General features: G+C 36.2%; 1 protein-coding gene across 2 annotated transcripts in view; it reads right to left on the reverse strand.

Annotated features, from left to right (window-relative positions):
• Positions 1-1,439: 1,439 nt before the first annotated feature.
• The window catches only part of FAM114A2 (family with sequence similarity 114, member A2), a 34,997-nt gene continuing 23,111 nt past the window's right edge, over positions 1,440-13,325 (reverse strand). For both annotated transcript variants that reach the window (XM_010829381.1, XM_010829382.1), the window contains exons 10-14: positions 12,623-12,745; positions 11,954-12,093; positions 8,268-8,340; positions 4,663-4,716; positions 1,440-2,606 (exon numbers count right to left, since the gene is read on the reverse strand). In XM_010829381.1, the coding sequence (XP_010827683.1) occupies positions 2,505-2,606; positions 4,663-4,716; positions 8,268-8,340; positions 11,954-12,093; positions 12,623-12,745 (492 nt within the window). In that variant the 3' untranslated portion in view covers positions 1,440-2,504. The remainder of the gene's footprint in view (positions 2,607-4,662; positions 4,717-8,267; positions 8,341-11,953; positions 12,094-12,622; positions 12,746-13,325) is intronic.

A 13,325-nucleotide genomic window follows, 5' to 3' on the forward strand; every position in this document is an offset into this window, starting at 1 on the left:
ATGGGGTCGCACAGAGTCAGACACGACTGAAGCGACTTAGCAGCAGCAGCACCAAAAAAAAGTAGGGATCATCACGAAACTACATCATGTACTCACTCCAAATGGGATAATGAAGCATGCATCATCCAAAACCATCACCATAATCCAACAGGTTCCAAAATGCCCCCTCAACCTACCTACTTCACCTATCAATGAATGTTTACGTTCTTATTTCCTCAACTCTACTACATCAAGGAACTTTCATTTTTTTTTCATTATATTCTAGGTGAAAGGTAGGCAACTGTTATGTAGAATCAACTGGCCCTTTCATCACCTCATTGGTGGTCTCCATAATCCACTGAAACACATGTGGGTGGGGGGTGAAGCTGATGAGAGGGATGAGAGAAGAAGAAGAGGCGGTAAGTCACATTGGCCTTTTGTAAGGTCTAATCTAAACAGGTGAAAATGGGGGATGCAATCTGGACAGATGCATAAACAGTCACTGTTCTATCCCCGACTCTATACCCCTTTCTTGAAGAAAAACCTTAGATATGTTTCCAGATAGAAGAGTAAAAGCTGAAAATTGCCCTTATATGAGAGTCCAAACAGGTAATAGTCAGCGTGACCAGTTTCCAAACCTTGCTCAAAAGAATACTATGTTCAGTTCAGACAGGGCAACTAAGCTTGAGGCACACATTAGGGCTGGGAACACCAGCTTTATTTACCATAACACAACCGCTTTTCTGAAATTACAGAATTGCTCACTTTGGGAACAGTGAAATGTGTCTATTAAAAAAAATACTCAAAAACTTTTCTCATCATGTTAGAACATAGTGTAAGCAGAGTTAACATTTTCGTGATGTCAGTGATTCCAAATCTGCCTAGCTTAACAAATTGCCCCCTACCCCAAATAAGGTGCACACAGAAATAGTCTTGATATCAATCTATGTTATAGCTTCACTTTGCTATTTCTTCGGTCCGGGAAAATACTGGGGCTTACATTTGGAAAACTAAATAAAAGGATAAACTGACAGAATTATTACATTTTACTTAAAGGTTTAAAAGATATGGGGCAGAGCTCATAAAAGTTACCTGAAACATTAAAAATCACCAAGTTGGAGAACTTTTTTTTTTTTTTTTCAAAAGAGTGGATAGCAAAATAGCTGTTGCTACTGCTGCTGCTAAGTCGCTTCAGTCGTGTCCGACTCTGTGCGACCTCATAGATGGCAGCCCACCAGGCTCCCCGGTCCCTGGGATTCTGAAGGCAAGAACACTGGAGTGGGTTGCCATTTCCTTCTCCAATGCATGAAAGTGAAGAGTGAAAGTGAAGTCGCTCAGTCGTGTCCAACTCTCAGCGGCCCCATGGACTGCAGCCTACTAGGCTCCTGCGTCCATGGGATTTTCCAGAGGACTTATAAATCTTTTAAATTGCTGAAGAAAGCAAAAGAAGGCTTAGAATCTGAAGGATAAAAGTTATATTTATAAACATGCTAAAGAATACATTAAAAGAAACCAAAAAAAATGAAGAAAAATATACTGTGTCTTAATCCTATTATACATGAACATCATTTTCATGGGACTCTACAATCCATTTCAACCAAGTAACAAAATCTCCATCACTGAAAGAGCTTCAACCCTCCTTTGGAGCTAGCTATTACAGAATTCATCCTGCATACAGGGTATGAGTGAAAAACATCCTAGAAACTCAGAATATCTACAAACATGAAACTGTTTCTCCAAATTGCATTTCTTTGTCTTGAATCCGGTAGAGTGGGAGGCAACAACAATTTGAAGCTTACCATCGTGGGACAGGAGAGCAACTTGAAGTCAAAGGACACTTGGCTATAGTTAATTAATGTGGCTATAGGTAGGTATATTCCATAAGCTTCTCCTCAATGCCACTGAGAATTAAAGAGTAGATGAAATTTTCTAGCCAATTCCAAAAATCCATGTAATCAAGGGCAATCACTACAGAGTTTATACATACTCAGTTTTCTTAAAAGCAATAGATTTTATTATAGAAAGGAGAAAGAAAATGGCATTAACAGATCAAGCACATAAATTCCAAAATACTGAATTCCTTTTCCTCTTTTTTTTTTTAATTTCTTTTCCTCTTGCTTAACAACCAATTATATCCATGGACTATAAAATGACATCCATGACAAAAATATTAGTGTTTTACATACTGCCAAAGAAAGATCAATATCTTTGCCTGAGTATCCCATTAACTTTCACCTGGAGCTATTATTTTTGAACTGTCTATAAAAGTTTCTTTTCAAATAATTTATTAATTATAACAACTGGGAAGAGCAGTGTGAGGACCTGAATACTTCAGTCAAGCAGTGAAGACAACAAACTTCCTTCAAATCTGCTCTCCTGCCAGCATTTTTATATACCAAAATAACCTTTCTCCCTCACTTCTGCAGGGCTACCCAGAAGTGAGTGGCATTTCTCAGCCATCACAAGTCTCAGGTAGAATCTTCTCTGTTCCTCAATGTTCAGACAAAGGCCTCTGGAGATGAAGCTCATGCCTCTGGTAATTCAGTCTTGTTCTCAATAAAAGAGATCTCCAATACAGGTAAAAGTAGCTGAAAGGCATCCTGAATGTAGGAAGCACTGTTTGATGCCTACAGGGATAAGAAATGAAAAATAAGAAAATGAAAATATTGCTGTCTCTTAAAAGAGAAAATATAAGACAACAAAAACCAAACTAATTTTTATAATCTAACTGAATCTATAGCCTGGCAAATAAGAATACAGACTTAATCATTGCACTGAAGTTAAAAGGAAAAGAATGATCCAGCTCTTCAGATGATATGATAGCACAAAAAAAAGAATGTCACCATTTTTGTCCAACTGGTCCATCAAAAATAACAGCCGTTTTTTGGCATCATGCTCAAATTCAGCATTCAAAGCTTACTGATTCCTTGAATGAGTGGGTAAATCCTGTCACAAGCATTTTACTCAATTACTCAAAGAGGATTTCAGAAGGCTATGAATTCTAAATCAACAGAATTTATAGTCCATTGTGACTGCTCCTCTTCCATGGACTCAGCACAGTTGTGAACATGCGACAGGTGCTCACAAGTATAAACAAAGAATACTACTTTTAAAGATGATAAAGTACAGATATGTTTCTGTCTAATACAAGAGATGTATTTATGAAAAGCTAGGATTCATTATGCCCAGAGTTTACCAGACTTCATTAATATCTGACAAGTTCTGACTTTCTAGAAGAACAGAGTTCATTACATTAAAAAAAAAAAAAAAAAGTATAATTTCAAGGACAAGAGTGTTCAAATCTATAAGCAAGAACAACCAACTCAAAAATAGCAGAAGGGTACCCATATCAAGTGTGTTAACCCTTTTTTGATTTATCAGTAGCATAATTTAAATGGTTATTTTAACTTCAATGTGACATCTGATGCCAAACTTTCAAGCCAAAAGAGACCTCACAACACATCTAGTTTAATCTCTTATTCTGTATATAAATATAACAAGACTGCCGAGAAGGTAAATGCCTGGTCCATGATCATACTGCAAATCAGGGGAGATCCAGAACAGGACTGGGCTCCTGGTTTGCAAGCTCCTTTCATCTATACCACTCTGTCATCTATTAAATCATAAACATATTTAATTGCTTAAGTGATCAGAATGATTTCTTTGACTATTAAAGGAAAATGATTCAGTTAAGGAATGAAAGGCATTCCCTCATTGGTAATATTAAAAGAATCTAAAACTAAAGAAGTAACAGTCTGGTGGCAAAAATATTTAATTCATATTTAAAACCTAACTGATTATCAAATGTATTTTTCCCCTTAGACTTAGATAATATGCTTTAAATAGGTAATCAAACATCTAAATTTTTGCACAATTAATTTACAAGATAGAGTTCTTAAACCACGGAATCCAGAAAGCATCCCATATGGAGGGACTATAATCCATCCATGGATTTAAACCACCCACCTCCTTAAATCTAATGAATTGAAAAGGGTTATATAAACACATGTACCCTTTTGACAAAATAAAGAAAATTCCCAGGCAAGGAAAAAGACAAAATGTTTTATTTTTGTTTTGTAACTAATCTCCTCTGCATGAACCTTAGCCCTTCAAGTAGCAATACTAGCCTATTTGTAATTTCCAGCCCCTCATGTTTACCAGCTGGTCTCCAGAAGATGTTTCATTACTGAGAATTGTCCACTAATTACCAAGGGGTAGTACTAAGTAATGACAGCCTAACTGCTTCTTCCTCCGCACTTTACCTGGCATCTTTATACTTTGTAATTAAAGGACAGGAAATATGTATCAAATATACATCATTTTGGTCATACCTGCATCAACACAGCTAAAATAGTTTAAAAATGCCAAAAAATAAAACTTAGAAGTGAAGTGAAAGTCGCTCAGTCATGTCCAACTCTTTGCGACCCCATGGACTATAGTCCATGGAATTCTCCAGGCCAGAATACTGGAGTGGGTAGCCTCTCCCTTCTTCAGGGGATCTTCCCAACCCAGGGACTGAACCCAGGTCTCCCACATTGCAGGTGGATTCTTTACCAGCCGAGCCACAAGGGAAGCCCCCCCACCAAAAAAAAAAAAAAAACACTTAAGAAGAAGAGTTATTAATACACAATGCCCTAGAAGTTAGAGACTTAAAAAATAATAATAATAATTAGTACTACTAACCTCTAGAAATACTGCAGTGATTAATGGATTAAGGACGTCAGCCTTTTCCTTAACCTAGAACAAAGGATAATATGTTAATGGAGCATAGCGTATTTAAAAAAGAAAAAATAGGTAAAGTATGACCCCACTTTGAAACACACCCATACACACCCATACATAAATATAAGCATAGAAAAAGTCTGAATCAGATCAGGAAGGACTTTAAATTTCCTTCTTTCTATCCTTCTGTGATATCCAAGTTGAGAGTGTACTCCTTCGTAGTTTTTACTGACTTTAAAAAGTATCTTCATTTCAGAAGGGGATAGAAATGGTCTATTTGACCATGAAAACCAGAAAAAATTTTAAAACAAAATCTGCAGATATAAAACTTGTGCTCAAAAGACTCAATTGATTTTTTAAGATACACCATTTGGAAAACATGAAAACAAATAATGCAAATTTAATACTTCCATGTATTAGCTAGCACCTCAGAACCAACTTGCTGTGACATCTTTATGAAATACATGGAAAAATTTAGCCTCAGAAGATTAACTTTAGGAAACCCAGAAATTCTTTTAAAGAAAATACTAAGAGGAAAAAAGAAGCTATATAACAGAATTGTCCCCTACAGGAAAAATCTAAACTCAAAGTGAGAAAAATTAATTTGGGCCATGCTCTTAACTAAAATAAATGTAAAGGCCCAGAATAACTTTGCTGCCATACTGATACTTACCACAAGCTGGTTTTTTTTCAATTGAGGTATAACTGACATATAACAGTATATAAACTGCAGGTATTTTTGCAGATGTACAACATAATGATTGTTATCTGCATACACAGCAAAATGAGGACAGTAAGACCAGTCAACATCTATCACTATACATAAATCATTTTTTTCTTGTGATGAGAACTTTTAAAAACTCTCTTAGCAACTTTCAAATATGCAATAGGCACTATTAACTACAGACACCATGCTGTGCATTACATCCCTAATGCTGTACATTATTTATTTATAACTGAAAGTTTGCATCTTTTGACTCACTTTACCCATGTGGCCCAGCCCCACCACTTGCCTCTGGCAACCACCAGTCTGTTCTCTGTATGGATGAGCTTGGTTTACTACAAAATGATTTTTATTTGTCCATTTAAAACGCCCTTGATTTTGTCCCAATTCATGATTACTGATGTCTGAATCATCTTCCTTAGTTCACACACCTTCAGTAAATTTTTACAATTCCTTAAACCAGAACAAAACAAACAAACAAAAAAAAAACTTTAGCTTTAACTACAACTCTTCTACTGGCTGGCAACTGCAAAATATTAGAGTTACCATAGTCAAAGTAAGGCGCTGCCCTTAAGACTAGAGTCAAACTTCAGAATTCTTATCTTATAAAGTCTACATTCTCATCACAGGTCTCAGGAGAGCAGCACAAAATATACTGAAGATTGTATATAAAAGAACAAAAATGAGTTGCAAAATTCAGTTAGATGTAGATAAACTGATCCTAAAATTCAGATGTAATTGCACAGGGCCCAAAACAAACAAAAAAAAAGTCTTGAAAAAGAATAACAAAGTTGGAAAACTTACACTGCTTGATTTCAAAACCTACTACAAAGCTACAGTAGTCTATATTGGCATAAAGATACATACAGATCAATGCAATAGAAATAAGAGTCCAGAAAGAAATCCACATGTCTACAGTCAGTTGATATTAGACAGAGAGGGGCTAAGACAATTCAAAACAGGAAAATTTTTCAACAAACAGTGCTGGGAATACTGGATATCCACACGCAAAAAAAAATAAAGTTGGGCCCCTACCTCACATCCTACACAAAAAAATGGATAACAGACATAAACATAAGAGCTGCAACACAGAAGTCTTAGGAAAAAAACATGAATAAATCCTCATAATCTTGGGTGAGGCAATGATTCTTTAGATACAATACCAAAAGAACAAGTGATAAAAGAGAATATTGACAATTTGGATTATATCACTATTCACTATCAAGAAAGTGAAAGAATAGCCCATGGACTGGCAGAAAACATGTGCATATCATATATTTGAAAGGAATTTGTATCTAGAAAAACTAAAGAACTTCTATAACTCAATGTTGTTCAGTTGCTCAGTTATGTCTGACTCTTTGCAACCCATGGATGGCAGCACATCAGGCTTCCCTGTCCTTCACCATCTCCTTCAGTCATGTCTGACTCTTTACAACCCCATGAACTGTAGCCCACCAGGCTCCTCTGTCTGTGGGATTCTCAATGCAAGAATACTGGAGTGGGTTGCCATTCCTTTCTCCAGGGGATCTTCCCAACCCGGGGATCAAACCCAGGTCTCCTACATTGCAGGTAGATTCTTCACTGTCTGAGTTACAGGGAAGCCCCCTATAACTCAATAATAAATCGTAAATAATAAAAGACAAGTAATTAAAATCAGAATAAATAAGAAATAATAAACATCCCAATTTAGAAACTAACAATAAAAAGATAACCTTAAAGAGAGGCAAAGGACTTGAAATGACATTTCTTTAACAAAGACATACAAATTGCTAACAAGCACATGAAAAGATGCTCAACATAATTAGCCAACAGGGAAATGCAAAAAAAAAAAAAAAACAATAATGAGATAATACTTCACACCTACTAGCTCAGGTAAAATTTTTAAAAACAAAACAGAAAATAGCAAGTGTCAACAAGGATGTGGAGAAACTGGAACCCTCATACATTGCTGGCAGGGGTGTAAAATGGTACAACTACTTTGGAAAACAGTCTGACAGTTCCTTAATGGTCTGTATTACCCATATGACCCAGAAATTCTACTCCTAACTATCCACCCAAGAGAAATAAAAACATATATGCATGTTTATAGTAACAACATTCATTATAATCAAAAAGCATAGACAATCCGAATGTCTATCAACTGATGAACAGATAAATAAGATATATCCATAAAATACGAGCACTATTTAGTAATAAAAAGGAAATACTGATACAATGTGGACAAATCTCAAAAACATTATGCTAAGTGAAAGAAGGGCTTCCCAGGTGATTCAGTGGTAAAGAATCTGCCTGTCAGGAAGGAGACGCAGGTTTGATCCCTGGGTTAGGAAGATCCCCTGGAAAAGGAAATGGCAACCCATGCCAGTATTCTTACCTGAGAAATTCCATGGACAGAAGAGCCTGGTGGGCTATAGTCCATGAGGTCGCAGAGTCAGATACAACTTAGCAACTAAACCACCACAAACAAGTGAAAGAAACCAGACACAAAACACCACAATACTGAGTGATCCCATTTATAGTAAATGCCCAGAATAGGCCAATCTATAGACAGAAAATATATTAATGTTGCTTAAGGTTAGAAGTATATAGAGGGTAAGGGAAAAGTAAGTGATTGCTAATGGTGTGAGGTTTTCTGAGAGGTGATGAAAAAGATCTAAAATTAGATTATGGTGATGGCTACACAGCTCTGTAAATATATTAAAAATCACTAAAATGTACACTTAAATCGGCAAATTTTTAAGATATGCCTGTTTTAAATTTAAATGTCTGTTAAAACATTTAAAAATGTCTGTTTTAACAAAACAAAACAGACATTAGCCCAATAAAAGTCATGAATTCTTACCCCAGCAGTTGTTAGGCAGGTGGTGAACTCTTTAGACAGACAGGACAATTCTTTACACAACAAAACTGTCATCCTAGAAAAGAAGGGAAAAGAGAAGGGTTCTTTTCTGTTTTATTATTTTCTCTCTGTTTTTTAAAATAAAGCTACTACCAGAAAAAAAAAAAAAACCCACACCTGATACTAAATGTGAAAGAAGGCAGCTTTTAAAGCAAGTATTTGGAGGCCCATACTACAGGAAGAGAAGGTTTAGTCCTTAGAGAAATATTTTTCTACAAAATTCTCTGGAAAAAACTATGCTTTCAAATTAAATCAAAGGAAATAACTAAGATACATTTTAAGGATACAAGGTAGTACCTGAAAGATCCTACTTTTCATTTAGAAAAATAGTTAAACATTTATTCATTCATTCAACACATACTGAAAGGCTTCTATGTGCCAGGTACTTCTGAGCACTGGGGATATATTAGTAAACAAGCAAAGTACCAGTGTTCATGAATACTGACTTACTTGCTGATTAAGAGGGAGACTATAAATATAGAAAGAGATGGGTATTTGTATATGTTTATAGTTATGTATGTATACATTTATACATAGACACATAAACATATAGATATATTTATATATACATAATATGCACTAAACGGTGATATGAGCTAAGAAAATAAAGAATTCAAAAATATATCAGGAAAAGGCAAATCAAAGCCACAGTAAGACAGTAACATTACACTGAATGAAATAAGTCAGATACAAAAAGACAAATATGGTATCACTTATATGGGGAATCTTAAAAAAAACTTATTTACAAAACAGAAGTAGAGTCATGGATATAGGAAACAAACTTATGGTTACCAGGGTGGTGAGGGATAAACTGGAAGATTGGGACTGATGTATACATACTACTATATATAAAATACATAACTAATAATAACCTGCTATACATAGAACAAGGAACTCTACTTAGTACTCTAATGGCCTACATGGGAAAAGAATCTTAAAAAAAAAAAGTGGACATATGCACAGCTGATTCAGTTTGCTGTACCCCTGAAACTAGTACAACATTGTAAATCAACTACACTCCAATGCAAGTTTTTTTAATTTTTAAAAATTTAAAATTTTTTTAGAAAACTACAATGAGATATCACCTCATACCTGTCAGAATGGCTGTCATCAAAAAGAACACAAATAACAAATGTTAGCAACAATGTGGAAAAAGGGGTACCCTTGTAACTGATGGTGGCAATGTAAATTGGTGTAGCCACTGTGGGAATAGTATAGTTTTCTCAAAAAACTAAAAATAGGACTACCATGTGACCCAACAATTCCACTCCTGGGTATATATCAAAAAAGAACAAAAACACTAACTCAAAAAGATACATGCACTCCAATGTTCATAACAGTATTATTCATAATTGCCAAGATATGGAAGTGACCTGAGTGTCTATCAACAGACGAATGGATAAAGATGCAGTATACATACACAATGGAATACTACTTGGCCATAAACAAAGAATGAAATTCTGCCATTTGCAGCAACATGGATGGACTAAGAGGACACAAGTCAGATAGAGAAAGACAAATACTGTATGATATCACATATATGGAATAAAAAAAATACAACTATTGAATAAAATAAACCAGAGGCAGACTCACATATATGGAGAACACAGTGGTTACCAGTAGGGAGAGGGAGGGAGGGGCAATATGTAGGTGAGGGAGTGGGAAGTACAAACTATTGGGTGTTAAGACAGGCTCAAGGATGTACTATACAACATGGGTAATAAAGCCAATATTCTGTAATAACTGTGAATCTTTATACTTTTTAAAGGTAATCTTTAAAAACTGTATAAAACTTTTTTTTAATTAAAAAAATTAAAAAACAAAACAAAATGGGCTTCCTTGGTGGTCAAGTGGTTAAGAATCCACCTGCCAACGTATGGGTCACAGGTTCAATCCCTGGTCCAGGAAGACCCCACATGCCGTAGAGTCACTAAGCCTGTGAACCAGAACTACTGAAGCCCAGGCGCCTAGAGCCTGAGATCTGCAACGAGAAGCCACTGTAATGAGAACACTGCACACCACACTGAAGGGTAGCCCCCAACTTGCCACAACTAGAGAAAGCCTATGCACAGCAATGAAGACCCAATGCAGCCAAAAATAAAATAAATAAATAAATCTTAATAAATAAATAAATAAAATATAAATCCAAACCTTGAGAAGGTTAAATTTATCTATGTGATACTGAAACAGTCAGAGGGGAAAAAAGAATGAGAAAATGGTTGAAGATAGCATTTTAGACTGGAGGTGAAAAAAGGAACCTCTTAGAAGTAAAAACTGAATTCAGTGAAGGGAAGAGCCATGACTTGAAAAGCATTCCAAGAGGTGGAAATAGCTACTTTCCCAAAGAACAGGATGCTGTAGGTTTGTGAATCCCTCATCCTAAGGATGGGGCTTCCTTGGTGGCTCAGACAGTAAAGTGTCTGCCTGTAATGCAGGAGCCCTGGGTTCGACCTCCAGGTAGGGAAGATCCCCTGGAGAAGGAAATGGCAAACCACTCCAGAACTCTTGCCTGGACAATTCCATGGATGGAGGAGCCTGGTCGGCTATAGTCCATGGGATCGCAAAGAGTCGCACATGACTGAGCAATTTCACTTCTCATCCTAAAAATGTTTAAAACAAGACTAAGCCCCCTCCTTATGGGATGTTGTAGAGGGGCAGCAAAAGTGTAGTGAAGAAGAGGCCCAGAGACCATCAAGGGTCTCTTCTAATCCTAATACACTAGACACTCTCACTCACGTTTTTTTCCCAATGAAAATTCTCATTATTTTGGGGGGAGATTTAGTTAGAAAACAGTAGGATTTTGTTTTCTCCCTCTTGTGACTATAGAAAACAGTAGGGTTCTTTTTCCTCCTGTGATTATCTACATTCTATTATTTTTAAAAATTTTGTTCAAAATCATCAATATAGTAAAAAACAAACCAAAAAAAAAAAAAAGGGTTTGAAACTTAGACCTGGGTTTAAATTCCAGTCTGCAAAACTTGGCAATTTACTTAAGTCTGTGTTTCCTCATTTTTAAAGCTGGACTGATCACTTATCTTAAAGTTTGTTTTAAAGATTACTAATGATACATTTACATGTATCCCTTAGCATGGAGAAGGCAATGGCAGCCCACTCTAGTACTCTTGCCTGGAAAATCCCATGGACGGAGGAGCCTGGTAGGCTGCCATCCATGGGGTCACTAAGAGTCAGACACGACTGAGCGACTTCACTTCACTTCACTTAGCATGGTACCTGGCATGTAGTTAACACTCAAAATCTAGCAACTGTTATGCAATGTAGACTCAGCACAACCAAAAATAAATAATTTTTTTTTTTAATTAAAAAAAACTGAGGTTCTCAGAACTATTTTCTGTTTTCACTTATGTACAATTCTACTCCAAATAAGGCCAATAATCTGGGGAAATAAATAGTTTTCAGAGTATGAGTTGGTTAATTAAAAAGGGTAAATTTCTAATGCAGATTTAAGGCTCAATGAAAATAAACAAAATCCAAAATAAACCTCAAAGATGTGAATGGTGCAACGTGAATAACATCTTATTGAGAGGAAAGTTTCTAAAACTTTGGAAAGAAAACTGAGAAAACTCTTACAGCAATATGCTTCCTTTTAGAGGGATACTTATTACACTTACTGGCAAAGGGCTCTGCTCCTTTCTATGGTTGTTACTTCCTGTTTCCGGCCATGTAGAACCAGAGCCGCTGTTTTGTGAAAAAGTTCAATTGAGCAGGCAGTCAGTTCTGCTAGGCTTCGGATTGCAAATGCATGGATATCCTGGATGGAAAACAAAACAAAGCATAACAAGTCTGATCACTTGACTTTTTTTATACAAGAGGAAATGACACCACCTTGCTTCTCCCATACTGAAGTATTCAGTACCTTGAAAGCAACAAAGACTAGTATCTGCCCGTCAATAAACCTCCTCTTCTTCTAGCCCGTCAATAAACCTCCTCTTCTTCTAGAGTTGTTACATAATTTTATAACTGGGCTCACAGAGGTAAAAAAGAGGCTCCCATGAAGTGTGACCATGTGACCAAGTTTTAGTCAAACGATTAGAATAAAAAGTGTCAGATGTTAGCTTCTGGGAACGTTCTCCTGACGCCACACACATGCACCCTTTGCCTCTTTTTCTTCACTCTTTCCATCCTATAGTTTGGAACTAAGATGCTGGGATCTTGGATCACAAAGTAGAAATTATGGATAGCAGTACAACAAAAATAGAAATTGCTTAGGGCCTTCTCTTATGATACTCCCATCTCAAATTAAAAAAAAAAAAAAAAAGCCTTAGTTGTTTTCATTTTACCTCTATTGATTTGTTATTGATCTGTTCAGTGTTTTCTGCTTCCAACTGTTTTTCTCCTTCTTCCTTCTCTTTTAACGGTTTGGCCAGAGATGTCCTGATCCACTCATAGGCTGTATTTCTTGCCTAAATAAGAAAAAGATTACAGTCAGCCCTCTATATCCACAGGCTCCACATCTTCAGAGTTAATCAACCATGGTCTGAAAATATTCAGAAAAAAAAAAAAATCCAGAAAGTTCCAAAAAGCAAAACCCGAGTCTGCCAAAGGCTGGCAACTTCAACAGCATTTATATTGCTTTTACAACTATATACACACCATTTATACTGTATTAGGTATTATAAGTAATCAAGAGATGATTTAACATATACTAGAGGATGTACATGGGTTATATGCAAATATTACACCATTTTGTATCAGGGAATTGAGCATCCCTGAATTTTGGTATCAAGAGGGGTCCCTGGAAGCAGGATACTTCTGAGGCTGTCAAGGGATAGCTGTATAGTCCATCAGCAATTTAATTTAGTTCACCAAGATTCCTGTGCCTCCACCAGAAACATATTAGCACAATGGAAGTCAGCGTTCTTGTTCTCACCCGAACATACTATTGAACTTCTCAGTGCTGAACTCACCAGATCTCTATAAAACTCTTAACATCTATGACCACTCATTCCCTCTTGAATTCTCTAATCCTTTGGCTGTTTTTAA

Source organism: Bison bison, unplaced genomic scaffold (genome assembly GCF_000754665.1).
Source record: "Bison bison bison isolate TAMUID 2011002044 unplaced genomic scaffold, Bison_UMD1.0 scf7180017864505, whole genome shotgun sequence".
In the NCBI taxonomy this organism is placed as follows: domain Eukaryota; kingdom Metazoa; phylum Chordata; class Mammalia; order Artiodactyla; family Bovidae; genus Bison; species Bison bison.